This window comes from Fonsecaea nubica, assembly GCF_001646965.1.
Source record: "Fonsecaea nubica strain CBS 269.64 chromosome Unknown Scaff98, whole genome shotgun sequence".
Lineage (NCBI taxonomy): Eukaryota > Fungi > Ascomycota > Eurotiomycetes > Chaetothyriales > Herpotrichiellaceae > Fonsecaea > Fonsecaea nubica.
Window position 1 is genome coordinate 85225 of NW_019173771.1, and position 18356 is coordinate 103580.

The following is an 18356-nucleotide window of genomic DNA, read 5'->3' on the forward strand; positions in this document are numbered from 1 at the left end:
TGAAGAGAGTAGATGTTGACATTCTGTTTATACCACCTAGAGCAAGATCCAAATACAAAGGTCCAAGTCATCCGGGCCCTGTATAGCGAGGCCGTGTTGGGTGACTATGCGGATCATACTGCCTGTATGCTAGTGGATTGCCGACAACTTGTCACTGCCCCGGCGTCTCCTGTTGAATCATGAGACCGGAATCCGGGATTTCAAAGCCATAATGGTAGATCGACCTGGGGCAAGCTTGCTTCATACACGGGCAAGTGTCAAGAAGCAAGGCCCATCGACCGTGGCCGGCTGTCAAGGTCATGGGTATATGCAACACTCCGCGGAAAGACTGTTGGATCAACTTAGCTAGAGACATCCCAGCGGGAAGATTTCTATTTTGGAGTTTATGGGAAGGTAAGCTTTAGAATATCGACGAACGTGACACGTTCGATATAACGACAAATCCCCATCAAGGACCCCTATGGCCATCCCGCTCTGTAAAGCAAATGTGAAAATGAGTGCCCCGTTGGTGGTCAACGGAGCGAACGGCCATGCGATACCCCTGAAGGCCGACTTGGGGCTTGTTCAGAACGACGACCAAGATGCTGTCCGTGAGATCCGCAAGTTGGTGATCGATTGCTGCAGACAGAACGGTGGTGGTCATGGAGGATCAGCCATTTCGATGGCGCCTTTGGCTGTTGCGCTTTGGCGACACGCCATGCGATATAACCCTCGCAATCCAGATTGGTTTGATCGCGACAGATTCGTGCTTTCCAATGGACACGCCGCGATCCTTCTATATGTGATGCTTCACGTCACTGGATACCCTGGCATGACACTCGAGGAATTGAAAATGTACGCGGATCCAAAAGCTGTCGATCCAGAGACGGGAACATGGAAGGAGACTGTCTGTCACGGTCACCCAGAAATCGAGGTGCCTGGCGTCGAAGTTACCACAGGACCACTCGGCCAGGGAATCGCGAATGCCGTCGGTTTGGCTATAGCATCGAAGCAGCTCGCAGCTACGTACAACAGAGAAGACCACGACATCATCACATCGCGCATTTTCTGTACCACGGGCGACGGGTGTCTTCAAGAAGGTGTTGCACAGGAAGCAATCGCCCTCGCTGGACATCTGAGACTTGACAACCTGATTCTATGCTACGACAACAACGCTGTGACCTGTGACGGGCCTCTTGAGTGGATAGTATCTGAAGACACCAATGCCAAAATGCGTGCTTTGGGATGGCAAGTAATTGATGTCTTTGGCGGCGACAGCGCTGTGGAGGACATCGTCGCTGCCCTCCAACTGGCTCGATCACCGAGTCCCGACAGCAAGCCAACATTCATCAACATTCGGACAACTATCGGCTTTGGGACATCGACGGCCGGGACCTTCAAATCCCACCATGGAACCTACACCGACGACGACGCGGCACTCTTCGCCGAGAGTGCAAACACACCAAGCCACACCCTCTCGAAAAGATCAAAGGCGTATTTCAATTGGTGCACTTCCAACGGCGAATCGATAGAAAGAGCGTGGAATGACAAGTTTGGGAAATATCGCCAGGCATTTCCCGAGCTTGCGGGGCAATTAGCAAGCCGGATGCGAGGAGAGCTTGAATTCGAGCATCTGTTGACATCGATGCAAGTTCCTGCGACCATCCAACCCACGAGAACATTCAACGGACAAGTCTTCAACACGCTCCTCGACCATATACCTAGTCTCGTGGCCGGAGGAGCAGATCTGTGGAACTCCAATCAACTAGGGGACCAGTCGCACCGCATCTTTGACAGCGTCAATCGACAGGGCCGGGTCATCAGATATGGGATTCGCGAACATGCAATGGCGGCCATCTCGAACGGACTCGCGGCCTATTGTCACCAGACGATAGTGCCCATCACTGCCACTTTCTTCATGTTCTACCTATATGCAGCGCCAGGGGTGAGGATGGGTGCTCTTAGTGGACTCAAGGTCATTCATATCGCCACGCACGACTCGATTGCTGAGGGACAAAACGGGCCAACGCACCAGCCCGTCGAGGTAGATTCACTATTTCGAGCCATGCCAAACTTACTTTACCTACGGCCTGCCGATGCTGAAGAGGTAATCGGAGCGTGGCTAGTGGCACTATCAGTCAAAGATCAGCCTGTGATGCTGTCCCTCGCAAGAGATCCAGCGACCACCGCCGTACCCTCTACAGATCGATACAAGGTGGCACGGGGTGGGTATGTCGTCGTTGAGCACGAAAAGGCCCTCGTGACCCTCGTGTCCTGTGGCTCGGATCTTCCACATGCTGTCGCTGCTGCGGCTGAGCTCACGGCCACCAATATACCAACACGGGTCGTGAGCATGCCCAGCATCGATTTGTTCGAGCAACAGGAGGAATTGTACAAGATCTCGGTGCTATCAACGACCAGGCACATCATTTCTGTAGAGGCATATGTGTCCACCATCTGGGCACGTTACTGCACGGCATCGGTGGCGATGAGCTCGTTTGGGTACAGTGGGAGCGGTGCAGCGAACATGGCACGCTTCGGACTGGACACGCGCGGGATTGTACGTAAAGTCAAGGCACACGTGGAGAGGGAGCCGAGCTCGCCAACGGCGCGATGGAGGCTTCTCGCATAGAGTGTTGCTAAGACAGACAGTATACTCTCCAGCAATAGCAATCAATAGTATCCATTCTCAAATCCTGTGGTAGAAACCTCATCGACAGTATCATATGTTGGGGAACTTCGCATCTCCGATGAATCAGACCTCACCGAAGAGGCCTTCACCCGGAAATGACAGTTTGACCCCCTGATCCATCCCGGGTCGTGGTACGTAAGCCTTCAAAAGTTGTTTGGGTATGTACCTCGTATATACAGCCGTAGGGCTTCGCCCCACGAAATACCCGGTTACCGGATACAGCCTGTCTACAAAACGGCACGATGAGATCCACAAAATAACAAGGTTTTTTTTTTCCACAACATAACGGCTGACCGACCATCCAACCGAAGTGTCGCATGTCCCTCTCACCCAAACTACCCGGGCTGCGCTCAATTTGCGAGATCTGGGGGAGAGAGCCGGGGTACATGGCTCGTGGGGTATGAACTCCTGATTTTGGGGGATATTATACCTAGCCAGAAATATATACATATATATATATCATATGCCTTTGTGGCCAAGGAGGGGGCATTACGGCAACTTGAAAGTCGCAAGGACCACGACCACGACCACGACCACGACGAGTACAAGAGTCTTTGCTTTCTCGCGCGCGTGTCAACCTTGATCAAGCATTCATCCTTTTCTCTCCCTCCCCCCTCGATCAGAGTGTCCCCAAGAGACCATCTATTTCAACAATGCTCCGGAATCTCCAAGGCCGGAGCCTGAGCGCCGGCATCTCGCTGGCCTGTGGCTTTGCCTTTCTCCTGTTCGGCTACGACCAAGGTCTCATGGGCGGCCTCCTCTCCAACCCGCGATTCGTCGAGACGTTCAAGAACCCGAATCCCACGATCCAGGGCCAGATCGTGTCGACCTACTATCTCGGCTGCATCGTGGGGGCATTCATCTCCATCTTCGTGGGCGACACGTTCGGCCGGAGACGAGCCATCATGCTCGCGTGCACCCTCGTCGTCATCGGAGGTACCATCCAGGCGTCGTCGTACTCGTTGGGTCAACTGTTCCCCGGCCGCGTCATTGCCGGCATGGGCACGGGGATGAACACGACGGCCATCCCCATGTGGCAGAGCGAGACCAGCAAGGCCAAACACCGCGGCAAGATGATCGTGCTCCAGCTCACCCTGGTCCTGTCGGGCGTGGTCGTCGTGAGCTGGATGAACTACGGCCTGTCGTTTGCCGACGCGACCAGCGTCAGCTGGCGGTTCCCCATTGCGTTCCAGAACTTCTTCGCCTTGGCCAGCATCGCCTTGACGTTCCTGATGCCCGAGTCGCCGCGGTGGCTGTGTCTCAAGGACCGCAACGACGAGGCACGCACCGTCATTGCCCGTCTCGCCGCCGCGCCGCCCGAGTCCCTCGAGGTCTCCGAGGCCATGGCCCTGATCCTGGAACAGCTCCAGCGCGAACGAGAGTTCACGGGGTCCCGCTGGAAGGAGGTCTTCACCAACGGCAAGCAACAAAACTTTTACCGCATCTGTCTCGGAGGTGGGTGCTTCGTCATGCAGCAGATGGGCGGCATCAACGTATCGGCGTCGTACCTCCCCGTCGTCCTGATGCGCGCCTTTAACTTCAGCGACAGGATGGCCCTGGTCCTCGCCGCGGTGGCCTCGATGACCATGGTCCTCTGGGGTGCCCTGGGTGCTCTGCTCATCGACAGATATGGCCGGGTCAAGCTCATGTTGATCGGGGCGGCCGGCATGGGCATCTGTTATGTCTTTGTCGCGGCCGGTCTCAGCCAGAACACCAAGGGCTGGAATGCCGTGGCCGTCCTGTTCTTGTTCATGTACTACATCCCCTATGTAAGTCAAGCCGGGTGGGGTGCATATCTCTGCAGATTATTTCAGCCGCTGACATTCCCCTCTCAGGGCCTGATGTTCGTGTCCATTCCGTACATCTACCCCAGCGAAATCAATTCTCAGGTGATGAGAAACACGGGCACCGCCATCGCCATGGTGGTGAACTGGCTCTTTGTCTACATTATCGTCCTGATCACCCCGGACAGTAAGCACACCTCCATTTCCCCCGTCTCTGCGAAATTTGCGAGATGAAGATGGATCCCCAAGCTAAAATTCCTCCCACAAAAACAGGTCTCGCCAACATCGGCTGGCGCTTCTTCATCATCTTCGCCGTCCTCAACGTCTCCTTTGTCCCCTTCATCTGGTACTTTTACATCGAGACCGCCAAGCTCAGCCTCGAGGAGATCGACCGCATGTTCGAGATCTACTACGACTCGGGCAAGAAGATCACCTTTGCCGAAGCCGCGCTCCGGGCCAAAGAAGAGTCGGCCGAGATTGTGCGCCAGGTCGCCGAGAGGACCAACAAGCCCGAAGGGGTCGAGTTCGTACAGGTCGAGAAGACGATGGCATAGTTTCAGACATTACAAGGGCCCGCGAACTTCGGTCGGACAGTCTTACCTACTATGTAAGAGTGCTATGCTACATTGTGATTGGATAAGATAGTTATCAGTGGGAAAATGGGACATCCCCGATTGCTAGTCCATCATTGATCAGTAGGTATGTCATTATGCTCGACATAATATGAAGCATACACTGTCTGCTGCCCACTGCCCGCTGCCAGCCAGCACCGTTAGACACGCGTACTACCACAAGAATAATGGCGAACTTGGGGGCGACGAAGACGAACGTTCAAACACTGCAAACCACCCATTTCACTTTGAAGAATGAACATTGATTCCTGCATGACCTTCTACATCCTGTATCTACATCCTGTAGGTCGTTGATTACTAAGTCCTCATTTTCCCCCTTGGTGCCGCTCGCCGTGTGGTCGTGAATAACATGTCCTCGACACTATAGAAATTCCTGCATATCCTGCTTTCAAAGAGCTGCAAGGTGCCCGTCCCTTGCGTCCTGTCCCTGTCACATTAACGATTTCGCTGCTCGTCGAAAGTAGAGACCAATCTCCCCTCCAATCCCCGCGAACTTGTACAGCGGAACAGGAATGCAAACATTCATATGGCCAGCGAAGCGAGTCGCGCTTCGACTTCACTCATCCCGACCGCGCTGGACAGGCCCGTCAAGACCCCGAAGGCTTTGCATGAGCCGCCGATCCAAAGCTCGTACCGGATGTTCTTGCCCAGAATCTTGATGCGTGCTTCGTATCGAAGGAGGTAATAAAAGTTCTTGTCGCGCTTGTTCCAGAAGCGTTTCTCTCCGCGGACTCTTTCCACAGCCAGTTGTTTCAGCTCGCGTGCCGGGATGACGAATTCAATCTCTCCTTGCGAACGGCACCCTGACAATAATGAATGGATCAGTCCCTCTGGCATCTCATCTGAATGGATCGGGTCGGGCGGGGAACAAGCATATACCAATATTCTTGTCATGCCCGTAGTGAAAATGATCTTCCAGAACATTGTCTGATTTGTTTTCGACAAATTCGATGCGGATCAAAAGGTCCTGCTTCAGGTGTCGGAAGGTACGATCTAGGACAAAGGCCTTCTCAGGGAATGTCTGGCCCTGTGCTGGTATTCTCTGTCCCTGTGCAGATCCGGTTAGTTGCTGTTGCGATCATGCGCATTTTTTCATAGACTGTACCTACCCGATGGACAATGTAGGTGACGCAATCGCAAGCGTATAATCCGCCGTCGTCGGCATCAAATTCCTGAACGGCATTCTCGGGCTTATGACCTTCAAACTTGTCAGGTTCGCACACCTCTTGGGTGACAAACCCATAGCTGGCTTGCATGATCTCGTCTGGACCAGATACTTGGTTGAAGTAACGTAAACATCCGCCTCTGGAGATTGCATCTTGGCTGCATGGTGGTTTTGGATGAGCGAGCCATTCGCACGAGTGTCTCATTTTTCGCGTACCTTGTATGTTCTCTCATAACACGACAATCTTTATCGTTGATATTTTCTCGCAGGAAGCTCAGTAACCAGTTGGACAAAGAAAAGCCTCCGATGAGAACGACGTGCTATGATGATTTGAGTAACGAGACAGCCACGCGGGAAGGTTTGACCTACAGTGCAGGGTGTTTTGTTTTTCGCAGCGGCTTGCATCTGGCCTTGAATCAACCCCAAGATCTGGTTGAAAAGAGGAAGGTAGATTCCGTCGATAAATTCCCTGTCACAAGGTAGTGAGAAGGCTAGTAATCCAATCCTTCAACAACGAAACTAACCTATTGGCGTAGAAGGAGTTACTGGCCGAGTCCGGGTTGTCTTCCAGTTTTGGCAGAAACGGGACAGTGATGTAGTCGCCTGTTGAATCGCTCCGGACATCCTTCTTTACTGTGTCGAAGTCGTGGTTCGCCGCGCTCAAAATGTCATCGATGGTCCAGCCTTCGGGAAGATAATCCCTTGTGTTTCGATAGCGGGGGTCGGCTTCGATTGTGGTCTTCAATGCGCTGACAAGAGCCTTATTCAAGTGGCTAGAGCCGCAAACGGCGCCTGTAAGACATGCCTGATTAGCCCGCGTGGATCATGACTTTGGACGGAGCAGCAGCCTACCATCGCCAGGGACCACAGGGTCAAAGCGGAAAGGATACACATGTGTAACCTTGTAGACCATCAAATCCTACGTTATGTTAGTGTGAAACAAGATGCATGGGGGAACATTAGATTGGCCATGCTGTACCGAAGTTCCTCCTCCAAGGTCGGCGGTCATGAATACATCGCCCAGCTACAAGCATTGGTCAACCACCCACGTCCTCTGTACAGGGGTCAGGCTTGTCGTGTATATCATGAAACTCACGTTCAACATGACATCCGAGGCTCTGTCACAGAAGTACGTCGCCGCAGCATCTGCTTCGGACACCAGATAAACTTCGGAGTCGTGGCCAAAGGAGAGGTCTTTGGCAGCAGTCTCCATGGCATGTGCCATGACGGAGCAGGCACGGGCGTTCCATACGTTGGGCACTGTGAGTACCAGCTGAACGGTGCAATCATCGCAGTATCTATTGTTGAGTTGCAGCTCAGACTTGGTATGTCCGAGCAGAAAGGTCAAGTAATCGGTAATGGCATCGCCGATAGTGAGGCCCAGGCTGTCCAGCTGACTCGACACTCTTTGTGCCTCGTGCAGTCTCTGTTCGTCCTTGGAGTCGTCGAGCACTAATTTGAACCATTGCAGCAGGATTCCCTGGCGGTGCATGTTGCTGTCCCATTTTTTCCAGGCGTCATATCCGTAGAATGTTTGACCTTCGCTATACAGTATCTCGGTCGGTGTTTCAAATATTTCTCCCATTTTAGACGCGGATGCTCCAGGATAGTTTTTGATGGAAAACAATTTTGGCTGCTTGTCTGCAACATCTTTGAGCTTGTCGCCAAAGGGCCGCTGATGGCATGTCACCGACGAGTATGTGGTTCCAAAGTCGACCGCCACCACAAAATGGTAGTGCGTGGTCATGATCGGGAGGAAGAGCCTTTCGAAAGTGAACAAGGATAGTTGAGTGATTGAATCGGCATCTGCTGCTGCTGCTGCTGCTGCGAATTAATAGGCTGACAGATACGCAGGCCAACGTTTGAGCAGAAGGAAGAGTAGAAAGGACGTCGCGGGCGGGCAATCTGAGTGTATCTTATATTTTTCTTCTCACAGCCTCACACAGCACATCACAGGCGGGGGGTACTTGATCCCTGGCCACTGCCAGCACATTGCAGGTACAGAAATAGTATAGCGCCATGCAGCTTGGGGATGGCTGCCTGCTCAGCCTGATCAAGTTGAACGGGTGAGAGAGATATCGAGTCAGGACATCGCGAGCTCTCTCACCTAGACCTGCCCGCCTGCAAAAGATATCATCGCCCTTGTTGAGGGAGGTGCGCGAGAAATGACAGAGAGTGTCTTCAGCGAAGCGTCGACCCGCTCGGTCTGGCCGCGTGAGGTGATGGTCTTCATGCTCGCGTTTATTAGTACCCATGAGAAGCTGTTTGAATCAGACAGCACACGAGCTGCTGGTTTCGCAAAATTGGCTGAACGGCTCACGACCCTCCATCCCAACAGTCTGTCCTACACGCCCAAGAAAGTGAAGGCGAAGCTCGTCGAGATTCACAAGTGGTGCGGGGGTAAAGCGCCCATCGAAGAGCTTTACCATTATGGCGTCCATCAAGCCACTCTGCCTGATTTGGAGTTGTGGCAATACGCCACATACGACGAAATTCGGCATCAAATTGACATCTTCCGCTTGTGAGTATTCCGCTGGCATATGCGCCGACAACTCGTGTCTTGTCTTTACTCACACCCTTGTATACGAGCAGGGAGCAAGGACTGTTCGACCCTTCCTCAACCATAACTCAGCCTTTCGCAAGCAAGAGCAAATATGAGACACGTCAACAAAACCCGTCTACCAAAGACAAAATTCGGTGTATCTGCCCGTTCGACACTGAAGATGGCCAACGATCGGTTTGCTGTGAGCGATGTGAGACGTGGCAGCACGTCTTCTGCTACTACGAACCCCCCGAAAACCACTTCTGCGACAAGTGTGCCAATGATCTGGAAGACAATCGGGCGGAAGCTTCCATGCAGAGCGTCACCAAAGAAATAGGGCTGCTGTCTGTCGGTCCCGACAATGAGGAGGACGAACAGGTATGGCAGATCTAATCCCTGGTTTCACATATACATATTTCACTGTTGTCTTGGGACTGACTTGTATCCTAGAGCCGAGACGACCTGCTGAAGAAGGTCGGAGAGCTACAGCATTTGACGCGTCAACTCACTGCCGAAAACCAAAGTTGTCAACGCCAGATCAGATCATACAAGCTTGCCCTCCAGAACGAGAGGCAGCTCAGTACCTTTACCACTTTTCGGAACTTTGACGCGATAGAAATCGAGCAGAGCTTGCTTCCAACCCCGGAGATTGGAAAGACAGTCCAAAAGATCAATAACCTGATCCGCGGGTATTTATCATCACAACGACTTCGCGATAAAGAGCTCCCCTTGATCTCACTGGTCAAAGGACGCGCAACATCGGAGGAACTCTCCAGCACTTGGAGCTCATATCTGGGAAAGCAGCCATCCTCCACCAAGAAGAATGCAACGAGGCATCTGAAGAACACCACTGCGTCATCACACGCCGTTCTGAAGACGCTCGTCTGGACAGCCATCCGTGAATGGATCTTCAAGTCGGATGTCTTTTCCCTCGAGGAGTTCGCAGGGCCCTTGTTGCCTCAGTTGTCCCAGTGCGTCTTGAGTCGTGGTACGTCTTGGTCTCTTCTTAAAAACTACAGCGTCAAGTGCATAAAATCCTAATCTGACACCAGACGGGCCGGAAGCCCTACGGAATCTCTACCTCGCCTCTTGGTTGGCACTATTGCAGATGGAGAATTCGTGGTTCCAGGATCTCTTGAAGGCCAGAGCCGACGAGCTGGGACAGCGGCTGTTGGTCACCGTTGGCTCACTGGCACAGATTTGTAACGCCGATGCTCAAAGTCAATCCGATAGCATCAAACAGGATCTCGACAACGACGAAGACCACAACCGCTTCCAAGAGATAGCGATGACGGCCCTGGTCTTAAAATCTCGGCTGCCCTTTAAAACTTCCTTGGTCGAATTGTATCTCCCAGCCCCGGGCGACTTCTTTGCCGAGTGCCACGATACACCTCTGCCGCCGACAGGTCGTCCTGAAAAAGGGAAGGTTCTCGTCGCTATTAGTCCCGCAATCATCTTGTACTCTCTGGGCGCGAACGACAAAGAACAAACTCCAAGCTCGGTGCTGGACTGCATGGTGGTCAATGGGGACATGGATCGAGAACAAGGAACCGTTGTCTGTCCGGCTTCCGTCCTATACGAGAAAGAGTGAAGTGTTTTGGGGGAAATTCCAGACGTTCGACAGTGCTTTCAGATAGGCATATTCGCCAGATACTATAACATGTTTTGTCTTGCGTGTAGCTGGCCATGGAAAGGTCCGGTTTGACTGGACTCCCCCCCGGAAGGAGAGATCCGAAGTAGAAACGGTGGGATGCTAGCCTTGACTCGATTTAGGAACAGAAGTAGCTGCTCGCTGATCGGGGGTCTCCGTGGGTGGCCCACCATGCACTCACATGACCTCTAGGACGGGCAAGGAGGGGCATACCTAGGTAGCCCTTGTCATTACCTCGTATATCTCGTCCCAGGGTGGGCCTCTGGCGAATCGACCAACCTTCCACTGACAGGCCGAGCCTCTTTGATGCTTTGCCACATGCCAGATTAGAGCGGCCTTCGCGAGCGTACCCGAACGCAAAAAATAAGAGATCAAGTACGGTTCGAGGTAGGTATATGCATGTATATATGTATCGAAGATGCAAATCTACACAAGTCGGTCTAGCGCACCGAGTACCACCGAACAGGGACTTCAAACCCTTAAAGTATGTATCGGAATTGTGGATTCTGTAACAACCGAGACATCAATGGTCAGCACTTTCGTTCGAAAAATCTGTCCGGCAGGGAGGAAAACGAGGGGAGAGATGAACAAAGGAGAGAGGAGTTTGTCAGAAAGCTCGCTCCGCCGAACCGCACGTACCTTCTTGTCAGTCAAATCATCCTCGTAGGCATGCTCAAAGGCCTCCATTGTTCCCGCTTTATCCCGCTTCTTGTTCTCCCAGACACAGACCAAGCGATACACAATGGCCAGGACGGCAGAGACCGCCGAAGTGACGACAACGGCAATAAAGCCTGGCGCATAGACGGGAGCATCCTCGGGCTTGAAGAGGAGGGGCCCCACGAAATTGCCTGGGATCTCCGAGTTAGAACGCAGTTGTCCCATTGTAACAAAGGGCCCGTGCTAAGCACAGTCATGATCTCGAGACAAAGGCAAGGGGAAAAGAACATACCCAGACAATAACCCACAAAAATGCCCGAACTTGCCAGACTCCTCTTTGTGTAGCCGGCGGTGTTGGCAATCTGCATACCCATCAACACCGCATAGCCACCTCCAAAGCTCGCCAGGGTGTATGCTCCGAATAGCAATCCACCAGTGGCATCTCTCGGCAACAACCAAAGTAGGAGACTGGCCATGATGGTGCCCAGCTCGCAAACAACCACCAGGTAAGCCCTCGTATTTGGGAACTTGTACGCAATATACGGGGCCACCCATTCTATTGTTCCGATAATCACACCAGCGGGCATGATCAACAGCAACGAATTGAGCGTGTTGAAGCCAAAACTGGCAATGATGATCGCGGTGAAGGTGGAGACGGGTCCATTCGCAATCATGATGAGGAATGCCATTGAGAAGACGATCCAGAATTTCACGTCGAGTAGTAGTTCCCAGAGCTGTTCAACTTTGAAATGTGTGTTGCGGACGCCAGCGTTATTGACACGTAAGCGAGCCACGGCAATGTATCGTTCGCGCTCGTTGAAGCACTTGGCCCGGATAGGGTCGGGTGGCATGAAGAAATAGATGACAACGGACCAGAGAATGGTGAGGGCTCCGGCGACGAGGTACATATAACGCCATGGGGAGAGAGCGCCGCGAATGTGACCGAGGCCGTAATTGATCAGTGGGGAGACGATGGAGACGTAACCGGTGCAGCAATACCAGGCACTTGAAGGGAACCAGGCGTCAGCAACAAACATCGACGAGCAATACGTTCATGAGGACTTGGACCTACCCCATCCGCAGCGCCTGCTCATCCTTCTTGTAGAACTGTCCAACAACCAACATGAACATCGGACTGATTCCGGACTCCAAGAAGCCCAAGAAAAATCGCTGGGCGTAGAGGCCTTGCCAATTGTGGCAAGCCGCAGTGCACATCAAGCAAATTCCCCAGACGCACACGATCAAAGAAGCGACCCGTTCGATGGGATAACGCTGTGCCATGACGATGGCTGGGTATGCGCCCACAATGAAGCCCAGATAGAAGATTGCGGCAGAGAACGAATAGCGGTTACCGACTTCGAGGTTGAGATCAGTGCGGATCCCGAACAGTGCCTATGGACATCAGATTAAGTCTCGACGACATAAGGTGCAAGGGATATTTCAGTCGTTCCACGTACCGCTTGCGCGAGCATGGCCTTGTCATAATATTGTAAGCCGTAGGTAGCGCAGAGGATTGGAAGCAACCGTCGATCGATCTTCCGTTGGACTTTCTTTTCCTCCTTCGCATCCCACGTTTCTTCGCCGCTGTAATTGGCAAGCACTTTCATAGCCTCGTCGTTATGAATCGTGTCGACAGTGATGGTCTTTTTAAGCTCAGCAACTGCATCGTCGTGATTCTTGGGCGTTGTCTCAGCCTGTATGGCTTCTGGTTTCTCTGTATCGGCCATGGCGACTCAATGGACCTGGCGAAAAGTTGTCAACTCTTGTGGGAAAGACGTGAGGGTTTTCCTATGTATCAGGAGAGTTCACTACAGGGGACACGCGAAGAATTCAACGAGGCGAATGTGAAAAACTGCAGATCGGGAGTTGGCCGAACCAGACATATAAAGCCTTCGTCCTGCGGGATATCGCTTCGGTTCTCGTGTTCTTCGGCTACTCCTCATATTCGCCAAGTATCGAAAACGTCTATATTCCGAGGATATCTTGATCAAGTCTCGAGTATTATGCGGGGGGTGTTGCTGGGGTTTTGGTGGACTGAATATCTGACAGCGAATGTCAACGAGAAGCCAAGGCTGGGCTTTATCCATTTTTGTCGATCAGTAACTAAGCCTGGTTGCTTGGGTGCGGAGTCCCAGGACTAAGACTTCTCTTACATCACGAGCCGGATTCTTTGACCTCTCTGGTGCTTGTCGCCCCATGATTGTTGCCTTGGTCCGCGGCATGGGCCGCGGGGGCGTGGGGAAATTGGGGAGAGTTGGCGACTCGTAGGCCGACCGAAGTAGCCAGAGAGCTCTGGGCGAGCGCAACGACTGGAGAGCGCGGCCAAAAGCAAAAGTACGTACAAGTAGTACAAGTAGTACCTGTAGTAGACTTTCCGCGCGTGCATGCAGCCGACACTGCTGGATTGGTCCTGACAGCCATATAACCTCGGGGATCGCGATAACAACCCTAGTCGAGGGCCTGGGCTAGGGATCTCATTGCCCTCTTGTCGCCGAGCACTTTACCGACTTGTTGACCTTAATAATCTCGTATTGGTAGTGTGTGTGGCTTTTAGAGAAGCATCTTTGAAGCTCATCACCCTAGTTTCTTGGTGCTGAACCAAGTTGTTGACAGCCAAGAAAGACGCTTGCGTCGCCGAGACCGTGTGCCACTTAAACCACTGCCTGTTTTAGGCAACTGGTCGGCTTATGATTTTTTCCGGAGAGCTTGGAGGGAGAGGTGATTGTGGCCGATCGCGTTGGCGTGGATCGTGGCCCAAAGGCGGATAGCCGAGTCAGAGCCAGAGGTGTTCAGGAGTCATTGTAGACTCCCCAGTGCAGGATTCCAAAGTCTCGCAGGAATTGGAGCATCGTAAGGGCTGGCTTTTGCGATCTGGCAAGCGACCAAGGGTGATACAGATGATGTTGAAAGAAGCTCAACCTAGGAGGGAGTTCTTCACCTTAAGTATTAGACATGACATGCTGAAAAGAATGCCGATCACCTTCAAATGATGGTGGATTTTTGATTAGAAGTGTCTATGGGACATTTTGTGCCTCGGGAAGGAGAAAACGCACCCGTGATCAGAACCAGGCTTGGCAAATGACCCCCAAAGAGACACGCGAGGCTGATTCCCCCTGATGAAACCCCTGAGTGCGCATTATCATTTCAACTGTTGCCCCCTTCAATCATTCACTGACCAAAGCATCAATTCTCTGTAACACCCTGTCCACTCCTTCATCATCTAGAATCTTACCCTACCCGGTTGTTCACGTCGAGATCATGTCATTGTCGGGTTGCGATATCGTCTCCCGCGATGCTCTCTGCTATCTACTTGCGAGGCGCTTTCACTCGGCGTGATGGAGCAATTACTCTCCGTTGGAGATGTGCTCATTGCACGGGGCTTGGTACAAACAGTAGCAACGACACCTAGCGGTCGCATTATCGGGACGGGCCTTGTGAAGTTCTGGGTCTCGAGAGGGCAAACTAGACCGTCGCTCTCGGCAGAGAGGTCGCTTTCCGTGCTGTCTTCCACACTGCTTGTCGCGTTCGCGTCAACATACCTACCGTCAGTGTCAGTGCTGCGTTCGTACCGCGCTATGGGCTCGATCGGCCAGACTCCCTTCTCTATCTGCACAAGAACTATTCTCACTGCGCGCTCCACTCCGTAATACCCTTGGTTATTCACGGCGGGCGACAGATGTTCCTTGAGAGATGTGACAAGTTCGTCCCAAGAGTATCCTCGGGCATTTGGGCTTCTGACGACGCCTAGTTTTCGAACTTGTAGATACTGCAATGCATCAGCGAGCACGATGTGCATGGTTAGCTCTTCTGGGTGCTGGGAATCTTCCTCGCGGTCCATGTCAGAGTGTGGCTGGATTTCGCCCTCATCGAGGTCCATCGCCGACCCTTCGTTGTCCCTCGCCTTAGCGTTGAAGACCACATCTTGATCAATCAATCTGAATAGGCTAAGCAGAACGCGCGAGAGGGCAAGACGCTGCTCGTACGAAGGTCCGGTTTGTTCTATTGCGGCCATCGATGAGGCCATGGTTGGGAGTTGAAAGCACTCTGAGAGAAGTCGGTATGGGAATTCGACGTCTTTGATTGATCGAGCTGTTTCTGCATGGTAAAGAGAACTTGAGCTTGCATGATTCTCTTTCAAGTTAAATACCCGTCGGGGTTCGTTTCTCCCGCACATGTCAAGGCACAAACAGTGCAGCCTTCACACAAAGAATAGAACCAGCTCTTTGCAGCTTGTAACCAAGACTCAAGTGAAGCCTAGAAAACAAAGAAATGGGAATATATGCAGAGTGCCAGAGCATCTCAGATAAAGAAGCTTGAAAGAGAGCTTTATCGCTTGACTTTGTTTCGTAGTGTCCTATTCACCAAGGACTCTCGCCGAGTCGATCAAAGCAGGTTAGTGATTAGAAACACCACGTTGAACAGGCGGTGAAGTGAAGGGCGTACAAGTCCGGTGTTTATCAGTTGACATGCCATTGCAGCTGTGTATAGAGGTGGCTTGGTGCAAAACCTCTCAATCGTATTGGACGCTCTCCCGAAAAGATCAACAAGTTTCTAGTTTCTCTATGGTGTGATAATGTTACATCTAATCCAACAATCCTGTCTATTCTAGTCGGCGAACTCGGCGTCGACCTCCTCATAATAATCGAAGAAACCTTTGTACAGTTGAACTCCGAGACCCGGGTCGAGCGACCCAGTGGTAGCTCTGATTGAATGCATTGATAACTGAGGGATGCCGCAGTCGATTGCACGACAGCCTAACCTTGAGCTTCAAGCACCCCACAGTTAGTATCCATAATCCTAGACTGGGTTCGGGAGGGACATACCTAGTCATGGGTCCAATAGTGCCTCCGCTCCGACTGTCATTGCGAATTTGAAACACTTGCAAGGTGCTACCACATTTCTCGGCAATTCGAGACAACAAAGCAGTCGAGGCGCTGTCGGTTGTCATATGTCCATTGGGGTCCGCAGAGACAGCAACTCCAACGTTCAAGCGCGGGGAGTGGTTCTCCAGATACGCGTAAAGGAAGTTGGGATTGACTGCGTGAATCACGTCGGAAGATACCAGGAACGAATTGGCCAATGTCTGATTGATGAGGTTGGGGCCACAGTTGTAGTCGTTCAAGGCCTCGCAGATCCTCGAGATGGTGCTGGGCATAAAATTCGATCTTGCACCTTGCCTTAAGAAGCTTCCCACTTCTTCGTCGTCGAAGCACCCAACCATCTTGATGATACCAGGCGACGCGTCGTCGGGGGACGCCAGAAGCCCTTCAATGGCAGCAAAGCAGCAAAGCTTGTCGTCGATTCTGCCTGCAAAGATAAACTCCTTATCCAAGCCACCGAGCTGGGCGGGCTGGACGTCAAAAAGCTCGAGTTCCCAATTGACAATGGAAGTGTAGTCTGTGATACCCATTTTCCCTGCAATCGCTCGCACGAGACGCTCTGGTTGTCTTGCGACAAAAGTACCCGCAGGTAGCTTCAGGGAAGGCAGCTCCTTTCCCGAGAGATCCGAGTTGTCAAGTCCAATGATGGGAACCATATTTGTTTCTGGGTTGAACGGGCCCTGGGAAGCTGCCCCAAAATGGGGTGCGAGTGTTGGTATTCGTGCAATGGGCCAATCCAGCTTAACGAGTCTCTCTTCTATTGTCCCATCATCGGTCTTTACAAGAACCTTGCCGCCGATACCCAAATCTCTATCCCACCAAGTCATGTTCATCCCACCAGCATAGGGTGCGACACCAAGCTGAACATAGCCTGCTTTTGTCTGCAACTTGGGAATCGGCTTGACCTTTGCAGTGAGGGCATCGATATGGCCAGCGACGATGCCGACGCCGTTTCCAGGCTTGTAGTCTTTCCCAACGGCAAAGGCAATGAATGCACTGTTGTTCCGCTTCGTGTAATATTTTCCGCCGGGCTTAATCTTCCATTGTTCTCGTTCTGAGAGATATACGTAGCCAGCCTGGTTTAGCTTCTCGGCGAAATAGTCGACGGCATGAAAGATGGTGGGGTTCTCGGTCATGAAGTCTATGTACCGCTGAGTATATCTTTCTGGGGAGAATTTCTCTTTTTGAGGATTGAGAGGTAACGTGCAGGGTGGGTAGGCAGTATGCTGGAGAATTCGGTCGTAGCCTCGGGATACGCGAAGTGGCATATCTTCCTGAATGGACGAGAAGAAACCAGAGGACGTTTTGCGGACCATGGTGGGATATGGCTCAGGTGGAATTATGAGACGAGAATGAAGCAGAGTGAGGCGGATTGTACTGTCGGGGTGGTTTAATGGGACAGTTGATACACTGACAGATTTGGAAAAAGCGGCCAAGTTGCGATCAACAGGACCGGACCTGATGGTGTCATGCGAGGCGGCGTAGCTGCGTAGCTCTTGTAGGGCAAGGGGCGATCAGCTGCACGGCAACGCTGGACAACCCTATCGGAAACACCCCGGCGCAGATAAAGTCACTGGGCTTGGCGTGAACACCCGAGGGTCACGAGGTACTTCTTTTGTATGAGTAAGCAGGGCTCGCCAAGGCCACCTCTGCCCATCAGCTTCCTCACTGTTTGGGCATGACTGCAAGCTCCTATACATAGACTGGCTCACGAATGCCTGCCTAGGTAGGAATATTGTTACCTGCCGCCCAAAGTAACTGCTCACCTTGAGTCAGAGACCGGATAAGCCCAAGAGCCCAAGGTATCCGACGGTGCTTTGGCAGTGTGTTTGGGGAAGAAACCTCAGCACCCATTCAAGAGGCGATTCAAGCGGAGAGGGAGGGCTTGACATCTTGAGTACTGCCGTTCGCCAGGACTGCCAGCGATGGGGACCATTCTTATCTAGACCTGGGTAGGCGGTAGCTTTTCTCAGCTGACTGCCGCCTCAGCCGTCAATTCCATTGTTACGCTCGAGGAATGTGCCCACTGCACTCTCTCTGTCTTTTCGCTTCATGAGAATGACCAGCGTAATACCGTTTCATGCTTCTGTAGTGGAGCAAGCTACATCGTTTGGGTACTTATCCTGCACAACGATGGAGATGCAGTGAAGCGCACTCAAGAACAATCGCGCCGGCAAATTGATGAGATCGCTGGCTCGTGTCTGACCACAAGCATGGACGAGCAGAAGTGAACAGCGATATTTCAGAAGCTTTGAAGCGACTCAGCATTGGGGAGGTATACCCAGAGTCCGACGAGTATCTCCAGCCCTGGCAACTCCTCGACGTGAGGTAAAAGGAGATTTTGTTTGCTCTCGACTCGGCTTTATGCGTGGAG

The 18356-nt window shown here is 52.3% G+C and overlaps 7 protein-coding genes across 7 annotated transcripts; 3 read left to right on the top strand and 4 right to left on the bottom strand.

Annotated features, from left to right (window-relative positions):
* Window positions 1-493: 493 nt before the first annotated feature.
* Window positions 494-2611, top strand: AYO20_09920 (hypothetical protein; the record flags this gene model as incomplete). Its single annotated transcript, XM_022648187.1, has 1 exon — window positions 494-2611. The coding sequence occupies one exon, from the start codon at window positions 494-496 to the stop codon at window positions 2609-2611; it is 2118 nt and encodes a 705-aa protein (XP_022495858.1).
* Window positions 2612-3324: 713 nt separating this feature from the next.
* On the top strand, window positions 3325-5009 carry AYO20_09921 (hypothetical protein; the record flags this gene model as incomplete). Its single annotated transcript, XM_022648188.1, has 3 exons — window positions 3325-4440; window positions 4507-4642; window positions 4729-5009. 3 exons carry the CDS (start codon window positions 3325-3327, stop codon window positions 5007-5009), a joined length of 1533 nt encoding a protein of 510 aa, XP_022495859.1.
* Window positions 5010-5609: 600 nt separating this feature from the next.
* On the bottom strand, window positions 5610-7999 carry AYO20_09922 (hypothetical protein; the record flags this gene model as incomplete). The annotated part of the gene is made up of 9 exons (XM_022648189.1): window positions 5610-5890; window positions 5967-6135; window positions 6197-6410; window positions 6469-6572; window positions 6622-6721; window positions 6777-7044; window positions 7105-7171; window positions 7232-7276; window positions 7349-7999. The coding sequence occupies 9 exons, from the start codon at window positions 7997-7999 to the stop codon at window positions 5610-5612; spliced, it is 1899 nt and encodes a 632-aa protein (XP_022495860.1).
* A 418-nt stretch (window positions 8000-8417) lies between these two features.
* Window positions 8418-10385, top strand: AYO20_09923 (hypothetical protein; the record flags this gene model as incomplete). Its single annotated transcript, XM_022648190.1, has 4 exons — window positions 8418-8773; window positions 8845-9172; window positions 9245-9782; window positions 9847-10385. The coding sequence occupies 4 exons, from the start codon at window positions 8418-8420 to the stop codon at window positions 10383-10385; spliced, it is 1761 nt and encodes a 586-aa protein (XP_022495861.1).
* A 539-nt stretch (window positions 10386-10924) lies between these two features.
* AYO20_09924 (hypothetical protein) lies at window positions 10925-12829 on the bottom strand (the record flags this gene model as incomplete). Its single annotated transcript, XM_022648191.1, has 5 exons — window positions 10925-10951; window positions 11085-11293; window positions 11395-12107; window positions 12175-12494; window positions 12560-12829. The coding sequence occupies 5 exons, from the start codon at window positions 12827-12829 to the stop codon at window positions 10925-10927; spliced, it is 1539 nt and encodes a 512-aa protein (XP_022495862.1).
* A 1529-nt stretch (window positions 12830-14358) lies between these two features.
* On the bottom strand, window positions 14359-15126 carry AYO20_09925 (hypothetical protein; the record flags this gene model as incomplete). Its single annotated transcript, XM_022648192.1, has 1 exon — window positions 14359-15126. The coding sequence occupies one exon, from the start codon at window positions 15124-15126 to the stop codon at window positions 14359-14361; it is 768 nt and encodes a 255-aa protein (XP_022495863.1).
* A 581-nt stretch (window positions 15127-15707) lies between these two features.
* AYO20_09926 (hypothetical protein) lies at window positions 15708-17298 on the bottom strand (the record flags this gene model as incomplete). The annotated part of the gene is made up of 2 exons (XM_022648193.1): window positions 15708-15804; window positions 15926-17298. The coding sequence occupies 2 exons, from the start codon at window positions 17296-17298 to the stop codon at window positions 15708-15710; spliced, it is 1470 nt and encodes a 489-aa protein (XP_022495864.1).
* Window positions 17299-18356: the final 1058 nt, after the last annotated feature.